General features: G+C 36.8%; 1 protein-coding gene across 4 annotated transcripts in view; it reads left to right on the plus strand.

Moving 5' to 3' along the window:
- The first annotated feature begins 232 nt into the window (after nt 1-232).
- LOC121323538 (H(+)/Cl(-) exchange transporter 3) overlaps nt 233-17,506 on the plus strand; it is a 42,347-nt gene continuing 25,073 nt past the window's right edge. The window contains exons 1-2 of one of the 4 annotated variants that reach the window (XM_041264654.1): nt 233-359; nt 8,750-8,925. In XM_041264654.1, coding sequence (XP_041120588.1) covers nt 8,766-8,925 — 160 coding nt within the window. In that variant the 5' untranslated portion in view covers nt 233-359; nt 8,750-8,765. Of the gene's footprint in view, nt 360-8,749; nt 8,926-16,507; nt 16,748-17,506 lie in introns of those variants that run through there. The other 3 variants (XM_041264666.1, XM_041264658.1, XM_041264674.1) reach the window with 3 other exon arrangements.

Raw genomic sequence — 17,506 nt, forward strand, 5'->3', positions numbered from 1 at the left:
ATTCCAGACATCAATATAGTTGGGGCAATACAGGGAAGACTTAATATAATTCGGCGTGTGCAGCAGAAACGAGTTCGTGTTTATCTGCAACCGTCCCTCGTACAGTATAAATCGATAAACTTTTTTTTTTTTTTTAAAGAAACAACACCACTTGCTACTTTTCAATTAATCCGGACGGTTCTCTTTTACTCGGTGCAGGTGGAGCTAGAGAGACAGGAAGTTAACGTCATAGTACGACAGGAATCGGAAAAAAACCCACTATGACAAGGAGGCGAATGTCAAGTCATTTTTAGAAGAAACCAGAAACCGTTGAAGATAATGTTTTTTACTGTCTGTCGAGACACCGTGGCTTTGGAGAGGTAGGGTTGTAGCTTGTCTCTCTGAAGCTATGTCATTTTACGTTAGTGTCGACGAGCGAGATTTGGTACTCGGTAAGGGGCACCAGGCATAATTCGTTAGGAGTAACATAAATGTGTTGTCTTGTTGTTTTCCTTTCTATATAATATTTCCAAGTGCCGATTTTTGAAGAGAGGCTCTTGTGAGTATCGGGCCTTGTTCGATTGGGTAAATCTATTTTAAAAGGGATTTTGTAATTGGTCCCCAAGTTAGACCTTAATTTCTAATTATATATATAGTATATATATATATATATTATATATATATATATATCTATATATATATATAATATATTATGCTGACATATATACCCTGTGTGATAATATATACTGTTAAAACTATTAAAGTGTGTTAAGCTTAAACGACGTTGCATTGTTTTGCACTTGCTACACAAGATGTGTAAGGCATCTGAATCATGAAACTCGTTCTTAGCTATCTACGGTTCTTCTGCACTCGCACCCAATCCCACCGAGAACTGCTTGTGACAGAGTAAGGAGGGCTGAAATATGGGCTGGCAAACCGGAAAATAAACGTATGTTGCTGCAGTGGGATTATGGTCCATGATTCCTGTGTCCATTTCATTAAACCCTTTAGTGTTTTTTTTATTTTTATTTTTTTGGGGTGGTATGGCACAAATGTTTGTACATGTAGACATTAAAAGCTACAGGCCTCAGTGCAGTAACAGACACACTAACGTTATTATGAATATAGCCCATGTCATGTCGATTAAAATACCATGCACGATATCATGGGCTTTACAAAATGACAGTGTTTGGTATAAATAACCCATATCTTATTTTGTGTTCCCCTCATACCCCAGACATAGAAACAACAATATGTGCTATGGAGAAACTGACAAATCCTGTCTTGGTTTTTCACACAAGTAAATAATGAAATGTCTATTAATTCAAATCAAAGGGGGGATACCTTTGCAAGATAATTGTTCTGGATTGCAACAGGTTTAGGCACAAAGACATACCATAATCCTGCCAATGAAGGAACATGATACAGTGAATCTTGAATTGACCAATGTACAAAGACTAAACATGTACAGTTATCTGGGGTAATGGGTGGGGACTGATGGAGGGATAAAACAAAAACACGGATGATTCAAATCATAATAAAACTCATTCAAAGTTTGTACATACTTTATAGTTTTTTAAAGTAGTCAATCCTGCTTGTTTATCTCGTTGACTGGCTTTCTTTTTTTTTCTAATATTTGTCCTTAGCACTCTCAGCTGCTCAGCATAATTAAGCAGAGTTTCAACACACATGGGGGCTGTACTGTGAGAAACGCAATGCTGCAGAATCAGGTTATCTCCCCTCCTCCCCTTCTTTTTCACTGGACTCCGTGGTCTTTCCACAATGTCTTCATCAGTAAGCATCTCATATCCAGCTTCATCACGATCGCTATTCAGCCACTCCCCAATATTTTCAGCATCGACATTTTCACCTCTTACTATTTTCTGCACAATTTCTGCAATGTTATGCTGAGATTTCTTCCTCTCAGATTTCTGTAAATATTTTACAATGATGTTGCAATCTTCGGATTTGAGGAAACCTTCATGAGGATGAGAAGGGGCATTATCCTGCAGCAGGACATACTTTTCTGTCAAGCTTTTTGACTGCGGGTTCTCTCGAACCCGTGGAACAAACTTCTTATCAAACCATTCTTTAAAAATGTCACAATCCATCCAGTCCGATTTCTGATTAAAATAATCCATTGGCCTATCAGAGGCTTCGGTTCCTTTAAATGAGGTTGTTTTTTTTGCTTTGCCAATTACACAAAGTTTGAGTTTACATGAACCGGTTGCATTTGCACAACACATAAGTGTTAGCCTCTCTTTACTAGACTTATGGCCTGGGACATGTCGTTCGGCTTCAAATGCTAGAGTGGGCTTAAATAGTACTGCACAATGATGTACCACAATTGTCTTTACAATGAGTGCAGCAAGCGCAAAAAATAAGTGTTGTACTTACAATTAATTCTAATCAATTGTCCAACGTTGTCTGCTTTTTACAATGTACCACCACCCACTGTAAATCCATCTCAATTTTGTGTGCAGCTTCATAGCCACAATTCTGCCGCAGTCCAACAGAAATACGCTGTTGCGAAGTCAGTATGTTATAAAACCTGCATGAAGTATTTGCAAGTGCGCTCTGTAGCACTGGCAAGTAGTAATAAAGTTGTCAGTAAGTGGCGTATCAGAATTCCAGTAACAGTGAAGTCTATGGGACGGGATTGGTTCCTGGGAAAATGTTGTTAATAACCGGCATCTACTGTGTGTGTATATACACACATATATAGCTAAGAAAGGAACTTTCATATTTTTTTCCTGATTGTTTATGAATTTATTTCAGTACAAATATAAGTATTAATGAAAACTATGGTAAACAGCAAAATAATAAGGTATTTGTGTGAGTTTTTTAAAGCCTTGGTTTATACAGTCAGCAGTCACATATCCAACCCTATAAAATTTTGACTTCAGCGACAGTTAAACAAGAGTGACGCATATCTGATTATCTCATTTCAGCCCATTCCAACCCTTGTCTTTTTTTAAGGAAACACACAAATACAATGCCAAAAATACATAGCTGAAAGGACTGTGTTTAATAAGTAGGCTTCCATTTAGGTGTACTGTAGTTGGTTTTGTTGTTACAGTACTATATTTTCAACAGAAGTATTTTAATTCAAAATGATTCGGAAAATATCACTTGCCAAAAGATGACTGTGGACATGTGGACTGTAATACAGTACATACTTGTAGCAGTATGAAAAATTCCCCATTAACGACCCAACAGCAAGATGAAATCAAAATGTTACTCATACACAGAACAGTGTAAAACGTAAAAGGCAATAAAAGATTGTAGTGAAAAAATTAAGCTGACAAATGGTTTTAATTCAAAAACACTTTAAATACAAGAAAGGTATATCTCCAATACAGTCATATAAGCACGAGATTTAAACTGACTGGACCAGGCCTCAGTACAGCTCAGTGCATACGTTTGTATTAGAAAGCACGGATATCCATGGAGTCAATTCGAAACAGATGAAAAGACCGACTAAACTTTGCAATGTTTGATAGTTATACCTTTGTAAGCAATTGTTGACTCCCCTTCGTCACATGCTACATTCAGTAGGGCACATCCATCTGGTCTTTTAAAATACCTCCCCCGTCTCAGGGTCAACCATGTGTGATGAGAGAATTCTAAACTTGGACAATACTGCATTAAAACAACTATAAAATCACATTCACACACTATTTAAACATACTGATTAAAAACAACTTAACTATAAAATACACACACATACACATAATTTAAAACTTACAATTAATAACATAATTAATACCTCATGCAGAAAGCCAGTACTGCAAGATTTAAAAAGAAACCAAAACAAAAACCCAACAGTTTCCTGAAATAAAACAATATCCAAAGTCAGTATTAAAAATTGCAGACTATAGTGCTCGATAAGGCCCTAGTGTCACACTTTACTTGCAAATGAAAATGCACAAACGCAGCAAGGGATCACAGATTTAAAAAAAAAAAATACATCATAGTATCTAAAACTGTTTAATGATTAATTGTTTTACATTACAGTAGCTGGTCTCGTTTACTTTATTGTTCCTGCAATTTCGTCAGGTGAAACTGGGGGAAGCGCTGTGTAACTGCACAATAAAGACAGACTGATTTGCACATGTGAGAGAAAAAAAAACTGCAGGCTGTGACAGATAATCAAATAAATTGTAGTAAAGAGGCAGTCCAAATCTGTGGATAATGGAATATGCAGGCTCCCCCAGAATTCAGTTTTCCACAGGTTCACCATATTCTGCAGCTACATTGTCATAATTATCATGTTAAAGTGACTTGAAGTATGTAACTTAGTTCAATTCTATTTTTGTTAAATTAACAACTCTTTTGTCCCCATCAAAAAGTAGGAGGTAATTAAAGTGGAGTTAAGGCTGAAAATGCAGCCTAATAAGGTACTTGTGCAGTGTTGCATTTCTGTCTAACCAAGAACACATTATAAACAAACTGATATATGTACTATAAGACTTAAATCATATTGGAGAGAAAAAACAAACAAACAGTAGTACTTCAGTTGAAAGATTGCAGAGGAACAAAAAAGGCAGATGCAGGAGCTCATTTTATTGACAAAAGTGCTTCATGTATTAAATTTGAAGTACTTAACCTATACATTGTTTGATATGATTATGTTAACTTAAACATTTTTAAAGCCATTATTGATACAAATACCAAACACGTAAGATGCTCCGCAGAACACAGCAGATATAGCCTTAAAATTGCCTCTTTTCACTGTCTTTTCATGGTAATTATTAGCAGCAGAGTAACACAATAAATGAGAAGATGATCTATTCTTGAATATTTAGGCTATGAATGTTCAGCTGTAGGCTGCTGAAAATGTAAAAACGTATCAGTGGTAAAGAGAAAAAACACATTATTTAATTTCATTTGACAAGCACCCCAACCAATAGTACCATTAATTATTTGTTTATTTTTAAAATTTGGAATCACCAATTATTTCTTATTTTCACCCTAATTTGAAATGTCCAATTATTTTTATTTCAATCTGGCTCACCGTTGCCACCCCTGCACTGACACTGGAGGGATGGATACAGACATACGCGTCTTCCAAAATGTGTGCCATCAGCTGTCTGCTTCTTTTCACTCTGTGGGCCCGCCATGCAGCCACCTCGGGGGTACAGCATCGGAGGACCATGCAGCTCCGGGTAGCTTACAGGCAGGCCTGCAGGTGCCCGGTCAGCCTACAGGAGTCGCTGGTGCTCGGTGAGCTAAGGACACCCTGGCCAACCTAGACCCTCCCCACCCGGGCGGCGCTCGGCCAATTGTGCACCGCCCCCTGGGAACTCCTCTGCACGGTCGGCAGTGGATTAGCCTGGACCCGAACCAGCGACCTCCAGACTATAGGGCGCATTCTGCACTCCATGCACAGTGCCTTTACCGGATGTGCCCCGATAGTACCATTATTTTACTTGTCACATTTACAACACATTTCTGTAGCTACACTAAAAGTCGTCTTCGGTATTAAAACATGCTTTCTTTGAACTTGATCGAACCCTTCTTTTGTCTTGATCCCATATAGTTCTTAAATTACAGCAAAAGCTTTTTGCAGTGTTATTACATTGTAGTGTATGCTACTATTTTCAAATAGCTTTAAGTTAATGTGTGATATTTAAACTAGCCTATAGGTCCTTGAAAGAAGCTAAGATATTTAGCTGCAATTTAACAAGTTAAGGAGGTGTCTAGGAATATTTACATGTGTATATATATATATATATATATATATATATATATATATATATATAATATATCTATACATTATATGCGGATACGCCTAAATTTAGCTTCAAATGAAATTCAAAGGTGAACCCATGGTTGGTTTCGACCCAGGGTACATTTTCCTCTTCATCTGTGTACCACATCTAGGTGTTCTCATGTTTGAAAATTATTGTTTTGTGATACTGGTAATACATTTTAGATGGTATGATATTCCATTTTGAGGGTTGTGGGCATTTATTAGGGGTGTTAATGTTAATACAATATGCATCAGTTACTCATTTTTGGGGGACATACAGAAATACATATCATCTTACTGTAAGTAGACGATACAATGAGCCAAAACATTACAATACAAGCAACAGGGTTGTTTCAGGAATTCTTGTTTTTTTGTGGTCAGATTTGATCCCAGTCAGTATAATTTACCATAGGGTAAAAACTCAGAGACATCTCATTGTGTACAATTTTCTTGCACGCAGTTTATTTCCAAAGTTGAGCATGCATAACAGCTAATAAAAACAGCCTTGTGACTTGGAACATGAAGAGCAGTGTGCATCACAAGATGAGATTCAGCAGGGTGGTAAGTCTGGTGAAAACTTTGAAGTGTTTAGGAATACTGACTTCTTGGAGGTTGATGGTAAGTGTTTAAAGCATGGGAGTTAACAATAACAAGCCTTATAAACCATTTAAAACAAGTCATTTTAAATCTAAAGGCTATTTCTTTCTTTTTTGTAATTTGGTCTTTTGTAACAGGTTTAATGGACAAAATCCAGATCGACAACTTTGATTATTATTTTGTCTTTTTGTACACACGCTGCATATGCAGTGATTATTGTACAAAGGCAGATCTTGTGTTGATGGTCATCTTACTGTTTTATTATGAATAATGCTGAGTGTATAAAGAAAAGGTGTGTTTAATTTGATTAGATTTTTTACCTTTTAACTTTAAAATGTTACTTGTTGTATTTTACTTGGACAATACTGCATTAAAACAACTATAAAATCACATTCACACACTATTTAAACATACTGATTAAAAACAACTTAACTATAAAATACACACACATACACATAATGTAAAACTTATAATTAATAACATAATTAATACCTCATGCAGAAAGCCAGTACTGCAAGATTTAAAAAAAAACAAAACAAAAAAAAACCCAACAGTTTCCTGAAATAAAACAATATCCAAAGTCATTATTAAAAATGCTCCATTAGTGTGGCAGCTTTCACAATGCATTGTGTGTCCCTGTGGAAGTGTCTTAATCAATCAAGTTAAAGTGTTTATTTAGTGTAATGAAGTGTTTTTATTGTAAATTGCACCAAAATACATTAAAATATTAGACATTTTATTTAAACTCTGTAGAACTGTAAGGCACACATAGAACTTTAATAAGTTATGAAAAGAAAACAGAAATCAGTTTTGCGTAGAGAAATACTTGCATAGAGTAGTTTACCAACAGAAGATTTAACAATTAAAACATTTGGAGCCATGAAATCCTTTGATTCAGTTAGATACTGTAGTGTTCTCTTTTCTCATGTCTGTCATTGTGCAGTTACTATTTTTTTTTTCTTTTTTTTTTAATGAAACATTACATTTCTTTCTCACTGCACAGCTTTAGCATCCTGTGCCTTTTAGGTGAAAAAATCTGCCTAGTGCAGTGAGAGGAAAGCAAGCCTTTTAAATTGAAGTTAAAGAGGAACAGTCCAACTAGTGTGCTAAAATATAAACCTCTGCTGTATTATTATTCCCTTGCTTTTGTTCAGAAATGTCTGCCCTGTAATGTTTCTGTCATGTACACTACATACTGTAAGAGCATAGTAAGTGTTATGAATGAAAGGAGGTCATTTGGTCTATCAGTGCTTGTTACTTTATCCGGTTCCTCGTAGCTGTGTCAGCTCTTAATGGATCCCAGTGATTCAGCAGCAGTAAAGTGCCTTTTTGCTGTTCTGATGGGGCAATTTTAATTAAACTCTAATACTGTAGCTATGTTTTGGATATTTTATTTATTTTTTTTTTTTTACAGTATGGGGATGTGCAATGAACTTTTCTTGATGTAATGTGAAAGTCATAAATATTGAACTGTAACACCAGTAAATGCATGCTGTACATTGTTAGTTTTTTTTGGAATGCTGTAAATTTAAGGCCTTAGTTTAAACTAAGTACAGTAATTCATTGTGCAATGCTGTAAATCATTGTCAGTATGGAAATGAGGGTACAGTCCAAAATATTTTATGTGGAAAGCCACCAGCTGTATTACAGAACAGTGACACTCCAGCAGGGGGCCCTATAATATTGACAGTGGCCTTGCAGCTATTTTACAACCACGCATATTCACCTGAAATCTTCAACTGATAGGATTTTGTTGTAAGTCTGCCTTATTTAAAACTGTTGTACACAATAAGGAGGCCCTGTCTTAAAATAGAGTATTGTTTTGTGAAACTGTTTGATTGCTTATTAGCTAAGGGCCTGCTCAGTTCTAGAAGTGCATTGTGAAACTTGCCCTAGGTTACTAGTCTTCCATTGAAAAGGCTGGTTTACATTAGGTAAGAACATAAGAAAAGTTAGTGAACAAGAGGAGGCCATTAGACCCATAAATGATTGTCCAGTTCCTTGACTAATCCCAGGGTTTTGCTGTGCTGGATCTATAATATCTCTGCAACACAGCAACAACATGGTACATGTACTCACTACTGTGTAGAAAGGTGTCACCTACCCTCTCACCTGAGTCAGTCCCCATTCAATATCTAACAGTGTCTTGTGGTCCCAGTCTCTGTGCTATGCTGGAAGTAGTGATAGTCCACTCCTTTTGATCAAATCTTCCATAACCTTGCTCAGGAAGTGAGTCTAGTTGTTTTTTTGCTATACACTCTCAAAAACAGCAATGTCCTTTTTGTAATGAAAACTACTGTACTGCTACTTTAAATGCTGTCTGGTAAACCAGTTCTTAGTGCTGTACTATAAAATACAAGTATTTTTCCCAAGTTCTATTGCTGTAGGTAAACCAATAACCTGTGTATTTTGTTTTAGGTTGTCAAGTAGCTAAATGGAGTCAGAGCAGCTTTTCAACAGAGGGTATTACCGAAACAGTTACAACAGCATAACAAGTGCCAGCAGCGACGAGGAGCTTTTAGATGGAGCAGGCGTCATCATGGATTTCCACACCTCAGAAGACGATAATTTATTAGATGGGGATGCTTCATCCGGTAAGCAGCACTAAATCGCCATGTTTTGTATGGGAAAGCCTTAGGGCCATATTCACAACGTATGCTCCTGTTTTAAAAAAAAAAACCCAAACAAAGTGTTGATGTTACAGAGCTTCTAATAATACCCCAGGAGGTTCATTTGAGAGCTGATACTGAAATAGTTCTGCAACAATAGCAGTTTTTTTCCCCAACAAAAAAATAACCTACACACTTATCAGTGCATGGCCCATATTTACTCCAAAATGTCATTAGTAATGAACAGAGAAGAGTTCCATTTGCTATGTCAAATATCCTTCTCAAATTTCCATTTTAAAATATTGTCTTAAAAAATTACGTAATTTTCAGGTGGTCTTGCGATTCCTAGGTTATTTACTCTATAAAATCCCCACCGCTTCAACGTCTTCTTTCTTGACAATAGCCAATCAGTTGCTTTCTCTATTACAGTAACTGACAGACTAGCCAGCAATGTGCTTCGACACTGATGAAAGTGAAATGTCTTAAGACGTCAAACAGTAACATACTACCTATGTAAGATGAGCAAACTACGGACTAATTGCTATACCCTAGTGTAGTGCCAGATTTATGTTTTGTGGAAGTGTTTACTGTGGCATGTATTTGAGGTCCATGTATTGAAAGGAGGTGCGCGACAGGTAATGGACATCTTTTGTTTGCGGCAACCACTTTTAGGCTGTGTGAAATACCTGTAGAAGACACTTTCCAGTATGGCCCGAATGTACGTTTGGTGGTTCTTTGGTTTTAAGGGTCGTACTGTACATGTACTGGGTATAGTTCTGCCAACTCATCTATGGTTCTCAATCTTATTGAGCAGTGGAACAGGATTACATCAAGACTCAAGTCAGCTGCATTCTTAACAAGTCGGCATGAACAAATTGACTTTTCTTTTGTGCCCAATACGGGTTTGAAAATAGTAACACAGCATGCCTTCCCATGCCTTCTTTAGACAAGGAGAAACTATAGGGATAGGTTTTAAAAATAGTGACTAAGAAAAAGTGAAGGCCAATATTCTGTACTTTTTAGAGATGGAAAAATTATTAATTTCACTTATCAAATTAATTATGTTTGCCTCTCAGAATGTTTCTGGCACTGGTGTTTGTTCCCTACAGCAGATACTTGTTACTTGAAACCTCTTTCTTCGCAGCCTGATGTTGACAGGCAGTCTACCCATGTTAAAGGGATTGAGTTACGTTGCTGTCAGTACAGTAAAGGCAAAGATTTTTCTACCGTCATCCTTGTCCTTTTGAGGAAACCACCCCAAGCACTGAACAAGACAAAAAGCTGGCGCTTACTTTTTTTTAACCACCCTGGGAATGCACAGCATGAAGAACTGCTTATGCAATGAAACTTGCTTAGCACATTCTAAAGCACAAGTTTGGAGAATAGGCCTATGTCTGTAAACAATATAAGTGTACATTTTTATTTCAGCTATGTCTATACAACTTCTTATCTAATTGTAATAGAACATGCTTAGAACATCCTTTACCATGTGTTTCAGAATCTAGGGATTTATGGAGGAACATGTCTAACCAGTTTGTATGTGTGTGTCTCACATTTGTACACAGACGTGAATGTGGGTCCTGGTGATCTGACTTAACATTTTGACTTTTCATTTACAGTGTAGCAGCAGATGTCTGCTACTAACATTCTTGTTTAATTTCTATTTAGCTTCATGGGTTATCACAAAGCTTGAATGTGCCATGTATAACATCTGCTGCAAGTACAAACCTGCCTATTTAGATAGATTCACATGGGGACAAGCAGATTTCAAAGGGTGGGAAAGCTTGTGTCCCAATCGCTGAAACATTATTTGAACATGGAAACAGTAGATTGATCAACCAACACCCCTTTCTGGAAATACTATAGTGCACAGAGCTAGGCTATTAAAAACAGCCGTTAAGAAACACCAAAGAAGTACTAAATAATTGTCAAATTGAACATGATCATACATAGTGTAGGGGTTATTTAAGCAACCCCAGAGTTCCTACTCAATTCTTGCATGGAATATATGGAAACTGTTTCTACTGAATACAAGTACAAGGTAAGGATATAAACATGTCTTTAAACAAAAGGTCTGTGTTTACAGACTGAACAGGTTTAGGAGGTTCTGAGAACCCCCATCAGCTTGTGTAGGTTTCTCACTGCTGAAGCTTTAGTATTAACAATTGCATGCTAACATTATGGGGGTTATTATTTGTATACTAAATTCCAAGCATCCCCTTGTGGTAAAAAAATAATATATCTCCCCCCCCCCCCCCCAAGAGTTCTTAGTACAATAATGGAAGTAAAACAAGCGGCAACCAATTACACTGAATAACAATTACACAGAAAAACAATTTCACACCAAATGTACTGTCATAGTAAGGAGACACTGCAGAGCAGTTACTGTAAAGCTTTCCATTATTGAAGGTCTGAACAGTGTACTGTGCTGTATTACTCCTGTAAAGTATACATAATTCAGTAGTAACATAGCCTGAAGTTTCCACTTCCACTTAGGAAGTTGTGTTGAAAGTGCCCCTACATTATCCCAATATACATTTCCCAGTATAATATTTATTCTGAATGCTTTTTAAAAGAAGAATATGGAAAAGGTAGTGTCATTTTTCTGACTTTACTCAATTAAATAAGCCGGGACTTTATTACAGAACATTGGAAAATAGGGCTTGTGGGCTAGGAAGCCCTGACTGTCACTGCAGCTCAGTCCTGTCATGAAAACATTTATTTTTTATGCAAATAAATTCCTTGCACATTGTGTTGTGATGTGAACTTTGTTACCTTAAAGGTAATGCCCTTTTCATGGATAAGTGGCATTGCCTAATTGTGTCCTGCCACTTGCCTTTTAGCTGATATTGCAGAGCTTTAATGGCTGCATCCTGGTTGAAGTCATCACACCAGTTACCGTGTTCCTTCGAATTTAAGACACGCTTTTTAAACCAGTTTTTTTTTCTTTTCAGAATTGGCCTGCGTCTTGAATTAGGGTGTAGTGATGCGTGTATTAACCACCCAGCTGCATGCAGGCGCTTATAAGTGCATCTGCAGTGTTTAACAGTACAGTTCCCTTTCAATTGAATGACAACCATTACCGAGCGAAGAGCCCTCTCTGACTGCCAATCACTGAGCATATATAAAAAAGCTGCCCTATCAGGGCCCTGCTGTGAGGGGAAAGTCCCTCCCACCTCCTGCTGAAGAGGGACATCCTCACATTAGCACATCGCCATTTTCTCTCTCACTTCACTGGGACGGGTCATAGATTGCTCCGTGCTTTCTTCGCCTGAATTTGGCTGATTTGTCATTTTTTTTACAGTCAAATTTATTTAATCCACGGTAGAGTCACGCTGTCGAGCGTTTTTGAGAGTGCTCCTACCTAATTCTCACATCTGAGCACTAGAGCCCAGTACTCATATAAATGGACTGGTGCCTTGCCGAAGATCACGATCCTGTGACCTGCCCTATTGAGACGATACTAACCTTCTTACAACACCTGTTTGAGGCAGGAAAATCAGCGTCCACTTTGAAGGTATACCTGGCAGCAATATCAGTGTGCCGTGACAAAATTGACTTGGTGTCCCCTGGGGCACATTTCCTGGCCGTGCACTTTCTTAAAGGGGCTCGGAGGCTTCGTCCTCTCATGAAAAGTATGGTCCCCAAGTGGAATCTAGAACTGGTACTGCACCCTGTTTCATTAAAAGTGGCATTTTTAATAGCCATTACGTCTGCCAGACGAGTAAGTGAGTTTCATGCGCTGTCCATTGATGACACAGTCTTGGCTATTACGGGTAATATTAAGAACAAATCAGTCCTTTTTCCCAAAGATGGTATCCTCATTTCATCTGCTTTGTCTGCTTTGAAATCCATCACACACAAAAAAATTCTGCTTGCACAAGTATTACCATGTTATATTATAACATTGTTAAAAAAAAAAAAAAAAAAAAAAAGTTATTTATACTTATATGATGCTGTCTCTGGGGGAAACAAATTGTCATGTTGTGCTCTCTATTATAATGTTATAATTGTAAACACATTGTTGTTATTTAAGTTATTGAAATACTGTATTTCTGCTTATCAATATCACAATAAAAAAGTGTGTTTAAAAAAAAATATAGCACAAATTGTTTTGAAAACTGACCAAATTATTTGAGGGCTAAGAGTGAAAAATCTGAAAAAAAAAAAAAAAAAAAAAAAAAGTATTTTTAACATGGAAATTGACCAAATAAATGGGCAGCTGGGTGGTTAAAATCACCAACAAAAGACGTGACTGCCCAAGTACACGAACAGCAACGTGACTGACTGCCGAGAAAAGACAAACAAAAACATTATTGCCTTATCTCGAATGACCCATGACATACAGGCAGCCATTTTCTTTATCAGAAATGGCTTCTGAACGGCGATACTACTGACACAAACTGAATGAATGTGAAGTGCACCTCAGTGCCTCTTGTGTGAGTGGATTGTCAAAGCATGGAATTCCATAAAAGCAGACTATGGTGCACTCCTTCAAAAAAATGTACATATAAAACCAGCTCGATGTAGTAGAAGATGACATTGTCTGGGAGATGTCAGGTAACAGAGGACTCCATCCAAAAGCATGATGACTAGGAGAGATTCGATGTTGTTACAATATGCTTTACTGTTATGCCTAATAAATGTGTTTGTAGCATTGCAAATAATGGAGCATTAATTTGTATAAATGGCTCTTATATGTATAATTGAGCCTTGAGGTTTTATCTTTGTAAATGCATCTTTATTTGTTGTTTTTTGTTTTGTCCTCAAATTGAGGGTGGGAAATTTGGGCTGTGTCTTAAATTCAAAGGAATACTTGTTAACTTCTGGGAAGGTGTAATTGAAGGGCGAAACTGTAAATTGCAAGTTGTCTAACAGGATTTGCTTGTTCTGTCAGGGTGATACAGTATTGTTACATACAAATTGAGACCTAACCATATGGCATGTGGATCTACTACAGTACAGTGTATTAGCTCACAGACAATAGACCTGTATTTGAGAAACCCTACAGCAGTATATTAAATGTCTTTCTCATTTATCTTGCATATGTATCTAGATGATATACTGTAGGCTTCCATTTTACCAGGACTGGTGCATTTTGAACTGGTGACATCATCTCAATCTGTACTCTTACTTGGCAAAAACAGCACAGCTTTTTATACTGTAGTACCAATCATTGGTTGCAATAGAAAACGCCCTCATTTTAATTTAATTTGTTTTATATATAGCATTTTCTCCCATGAAACTCTCTTCTTCACAGACAGGATTGCTTCACAATATTTGTTTTAAGATTCATATTGAAAATGTACAAAATGAACAGACTGCATCTCTGACATTTACGGTAATGATTGCGGGTGGGGATAGGAGTGATTGTTTCAACATTATTCACTGTATGTTCGATGTTATGTAATACAGTTTTATGGCAATGTTTTGTTTTGTTTTTTTAACCCTCAAACAAAAACATAATAAAATCAATAATAAATGAATTATTTCATTAACAAAGAATTTCCATTTGGCCAAATGTGGTATTTATGTAAAACAACTTAGATTACCTAGTATATCCCTTGATTGTAGTCCATTCCTGAAATCACAGGATGGTCAACTTTGAGGCAGCAGAGGTCCACAAAATACTTAAACTATTACTCAACCTAGCGATTGGCCTTCCTCATTGAAGAATAAACTTTAGGCTTGGAGTATGCTTATCACAGCAAAGCAAAAAGTTTAAGACCTAAAACATAAAATAATATAACTTTGGTAAATGGCAGAATAATCTGTTACCTGTTGGCAGGCCAAATAAAATGGTCTGGTAGACCAGCTGCCCATCTCTGCCATAAATGGTCAAGTAGAGCATAATACAGGTGTTCCATTTATCACTGGGACCAAGTTGAAGGTGATTTGATTGATGTTAATTTCCATTGGCAGCAAACTGACCTCAAACCATTTTGAACTGAGACTCAAAACTGAGGTGTACAAAAACCTTACTGCCTGTCACAGCCTCTGGTCAGTAAATGTTTTACCAGTCACAACTCAAAACATTATCCTCATTCATGTGACACCTGTCCATTCATAAAGCGATATCGTGTGGATTGAATCGGCCTGTCTGTGACTTGCGTTGTTAACAAGCATGCGCTGAGGCAGGAACTGCCAAACCACTCACTCATTTAAAGGGCTTAGTCTAGAGGAGCACTGGAGGCACGCTCATTCACTCTTGTTAGTGACAGTCAACGTTTCTAGCTGCCTGTCACAGACCTTTTGCTGACAGTCAGATTGACAGGTGGCTTCAGTCTCTGCTCGCCGACTAGCTTTTGAAACCGTCCGTGACTGGTATTTACCAGTTAGCAGAAGTGTATTGTAGACTACAGGTGGATATTGGAACAAGATGAGGTAGATGAGTTTTACAGACTGGTTTCTTGATGAAATGGAAAAGTGGTATACTGTTGTGCAGATAGGTAATTTTTTACATCTTTGTGTTCATTAGAGCTTTATCAATAATTAATATCATTACAGAGATTTTGATTTGAATTTGCCCTTTACTGGAGTCAGGTTAGATAGATTTTTTTTAAAGGGGAAAGTCTTATCTAAATGATGCTAGCTACAGTAATCAGTTCTTTTTTTCAGGTGATCTGTTTGTAATGTTTTGTAAATAGCTTGAAAAGGAACCATAAAAATCCTCCTGGCTGTAAATAAATACTTGAATTAGCAACGCCAGTAGCTATTGTGCAGACTGGATTTAAGAATCGTTAAATAATGCTACAGCACTATTACTTACCAACTATACTCTATAGTTTAAAATTCATTTATTTGTTGTCTTTGATTTATTTTAAATTAAAATACCAAATTACAAATATCTACAGGCTTGTAATGGTGTCACCCAAGGACTATTTGTTCTATATAATATCATCTAATATAGGGCTGCAACGAGGGGTACATTTTTACATTCGAAGGTACTAATTTGCATAATTTATTGGTGATGTCAGCATAGCTACTTGTTTATATTTGATTGAAAATCATATTATTTTACGGGTAAACCATATAAATGGAATAAAACATATGTAGTTTAAAAATACATTATATAGAACAGTAATCATGTTTTTATAGTTTAAATTAAAAAAAAATAATACACGGTGTATATTTAAACGTAATTGATGCTGCTTGCGCGTAAACTTGCATTGCAGCAGCACTAACTGCAACGGACTTAGGCAAAACAAACTTAATTTAATAGTCACCGTTCCAAGCAGGTTATAAGCAAAATTTCACAATAATAATAATATTTTATAATAATAATAATAATAATAATAATAATAATAATAATAATAATAATAATAATAATAATTTACGATTGTAAAGAAAGTGTTAAGTTATTTACCATTAAAATAATACAAAAAGACTAGTTAGCCTCATTGTGGTGCAGATTCATTGCATTATCCCCTGTGCTATGAATAGTTTCCTTCGGAGTTACCTGCCAGTGTGTGTGAAGTCTTGCATTGCGCCTCTGAGCGTAGTTCGATTGTAGCCACTAGCAACCGGGGCGGCAATCATTTCCAACTGATGACATCAGCAGGCATTAGAAGGAGTTAGCTGCTGCAGCAGACCAGCATATCCTCCGATCCTTGTCAAACATGGCAGCTCGCCTGATTGCTGCTGCTGCTGCTGCTACTACCTCGACTGCTGAACAAATAAAGCTAGCTTTGTAAGCCGGAAAAACATTTCCTTCCTTTTCTGTGAATCATGGACATGTCTTCCGATCCTTATTTACCCTACGACGGGGGAGGGGACAACATTCCCCTGCAGGAGATGCACAAAAGAGGTAAGATCATTCCGTTTTTAATTCTGCTTTCTTATATACTGTAGTAGCTCTGCTGGCTGAAGGCTTAAAACATACTGCTGCTTTTTATGTTGATGAAGCGGGTTTGTAAACAGGATGATTACCATTCCAGTAATGTGTTAATGTTTATTATTTTTTCTCTTTGTGTGTTAATCTGTCTAGTACGGTAACTATGTCTCTTCATACTGTGGCGCTGTGTTTATTTATTTTTATTTTTTTTCGGTGGGCAGATTAGCTCGTCTTCCCCATTACAGCAGCAAGCGACTCCATCTTTATTTTATATACTGAAATTCAGCAGACAGTTTGTCTTCTGATGCAAAAAAAAAAAAAAAAACTTACATCCAAAAATAACTAAGATCTCTATACTCAAAAGCCAGTTTGTCACATTCCTTTTCAGGAATATTAAAATGTTAACCCTTGTGTCACCGGTCCAGTTATATTTGTTGTAGGTACCTGTTTTCATTGCTACTGATGCGGAGCCGCACCATTACACAAGCAGGTTAAGATTTTAATGTTTATTTTCTTTTTCTTTGTACTGTATGCTGTAATGTGTTTGTTCTGGTCCTTCAGTCCCACTGTAGACAGTCTCATACAGCATGACTGTAGGTACTGTATATCTAGACAATAGGAATAGCAATTGCTAAATGATTCTGTAATCTCTAACAATTGTGCTGTCTATACCAGTTAAATTGTAACTAGGTCATACTCATTGGGTCATTCATTTACATGGCCTTTTGGGGC

The sequence above is a fragment of the Polyodon spathula genome, chromosome 1 (assembly GCF_017654505.1).
Source record: "Polyodon spathula isolate WHYD16114869_AA chromosome 1, ASM1765450v1, whole genome shotgun sequence".
Classification (NCBI taxonomy): Eukaryota; Metazoa; Chordata; class Actinopteri; order Acipenseriformes; family Polyodontidae; genus Polyodon; species Polyodon spathula.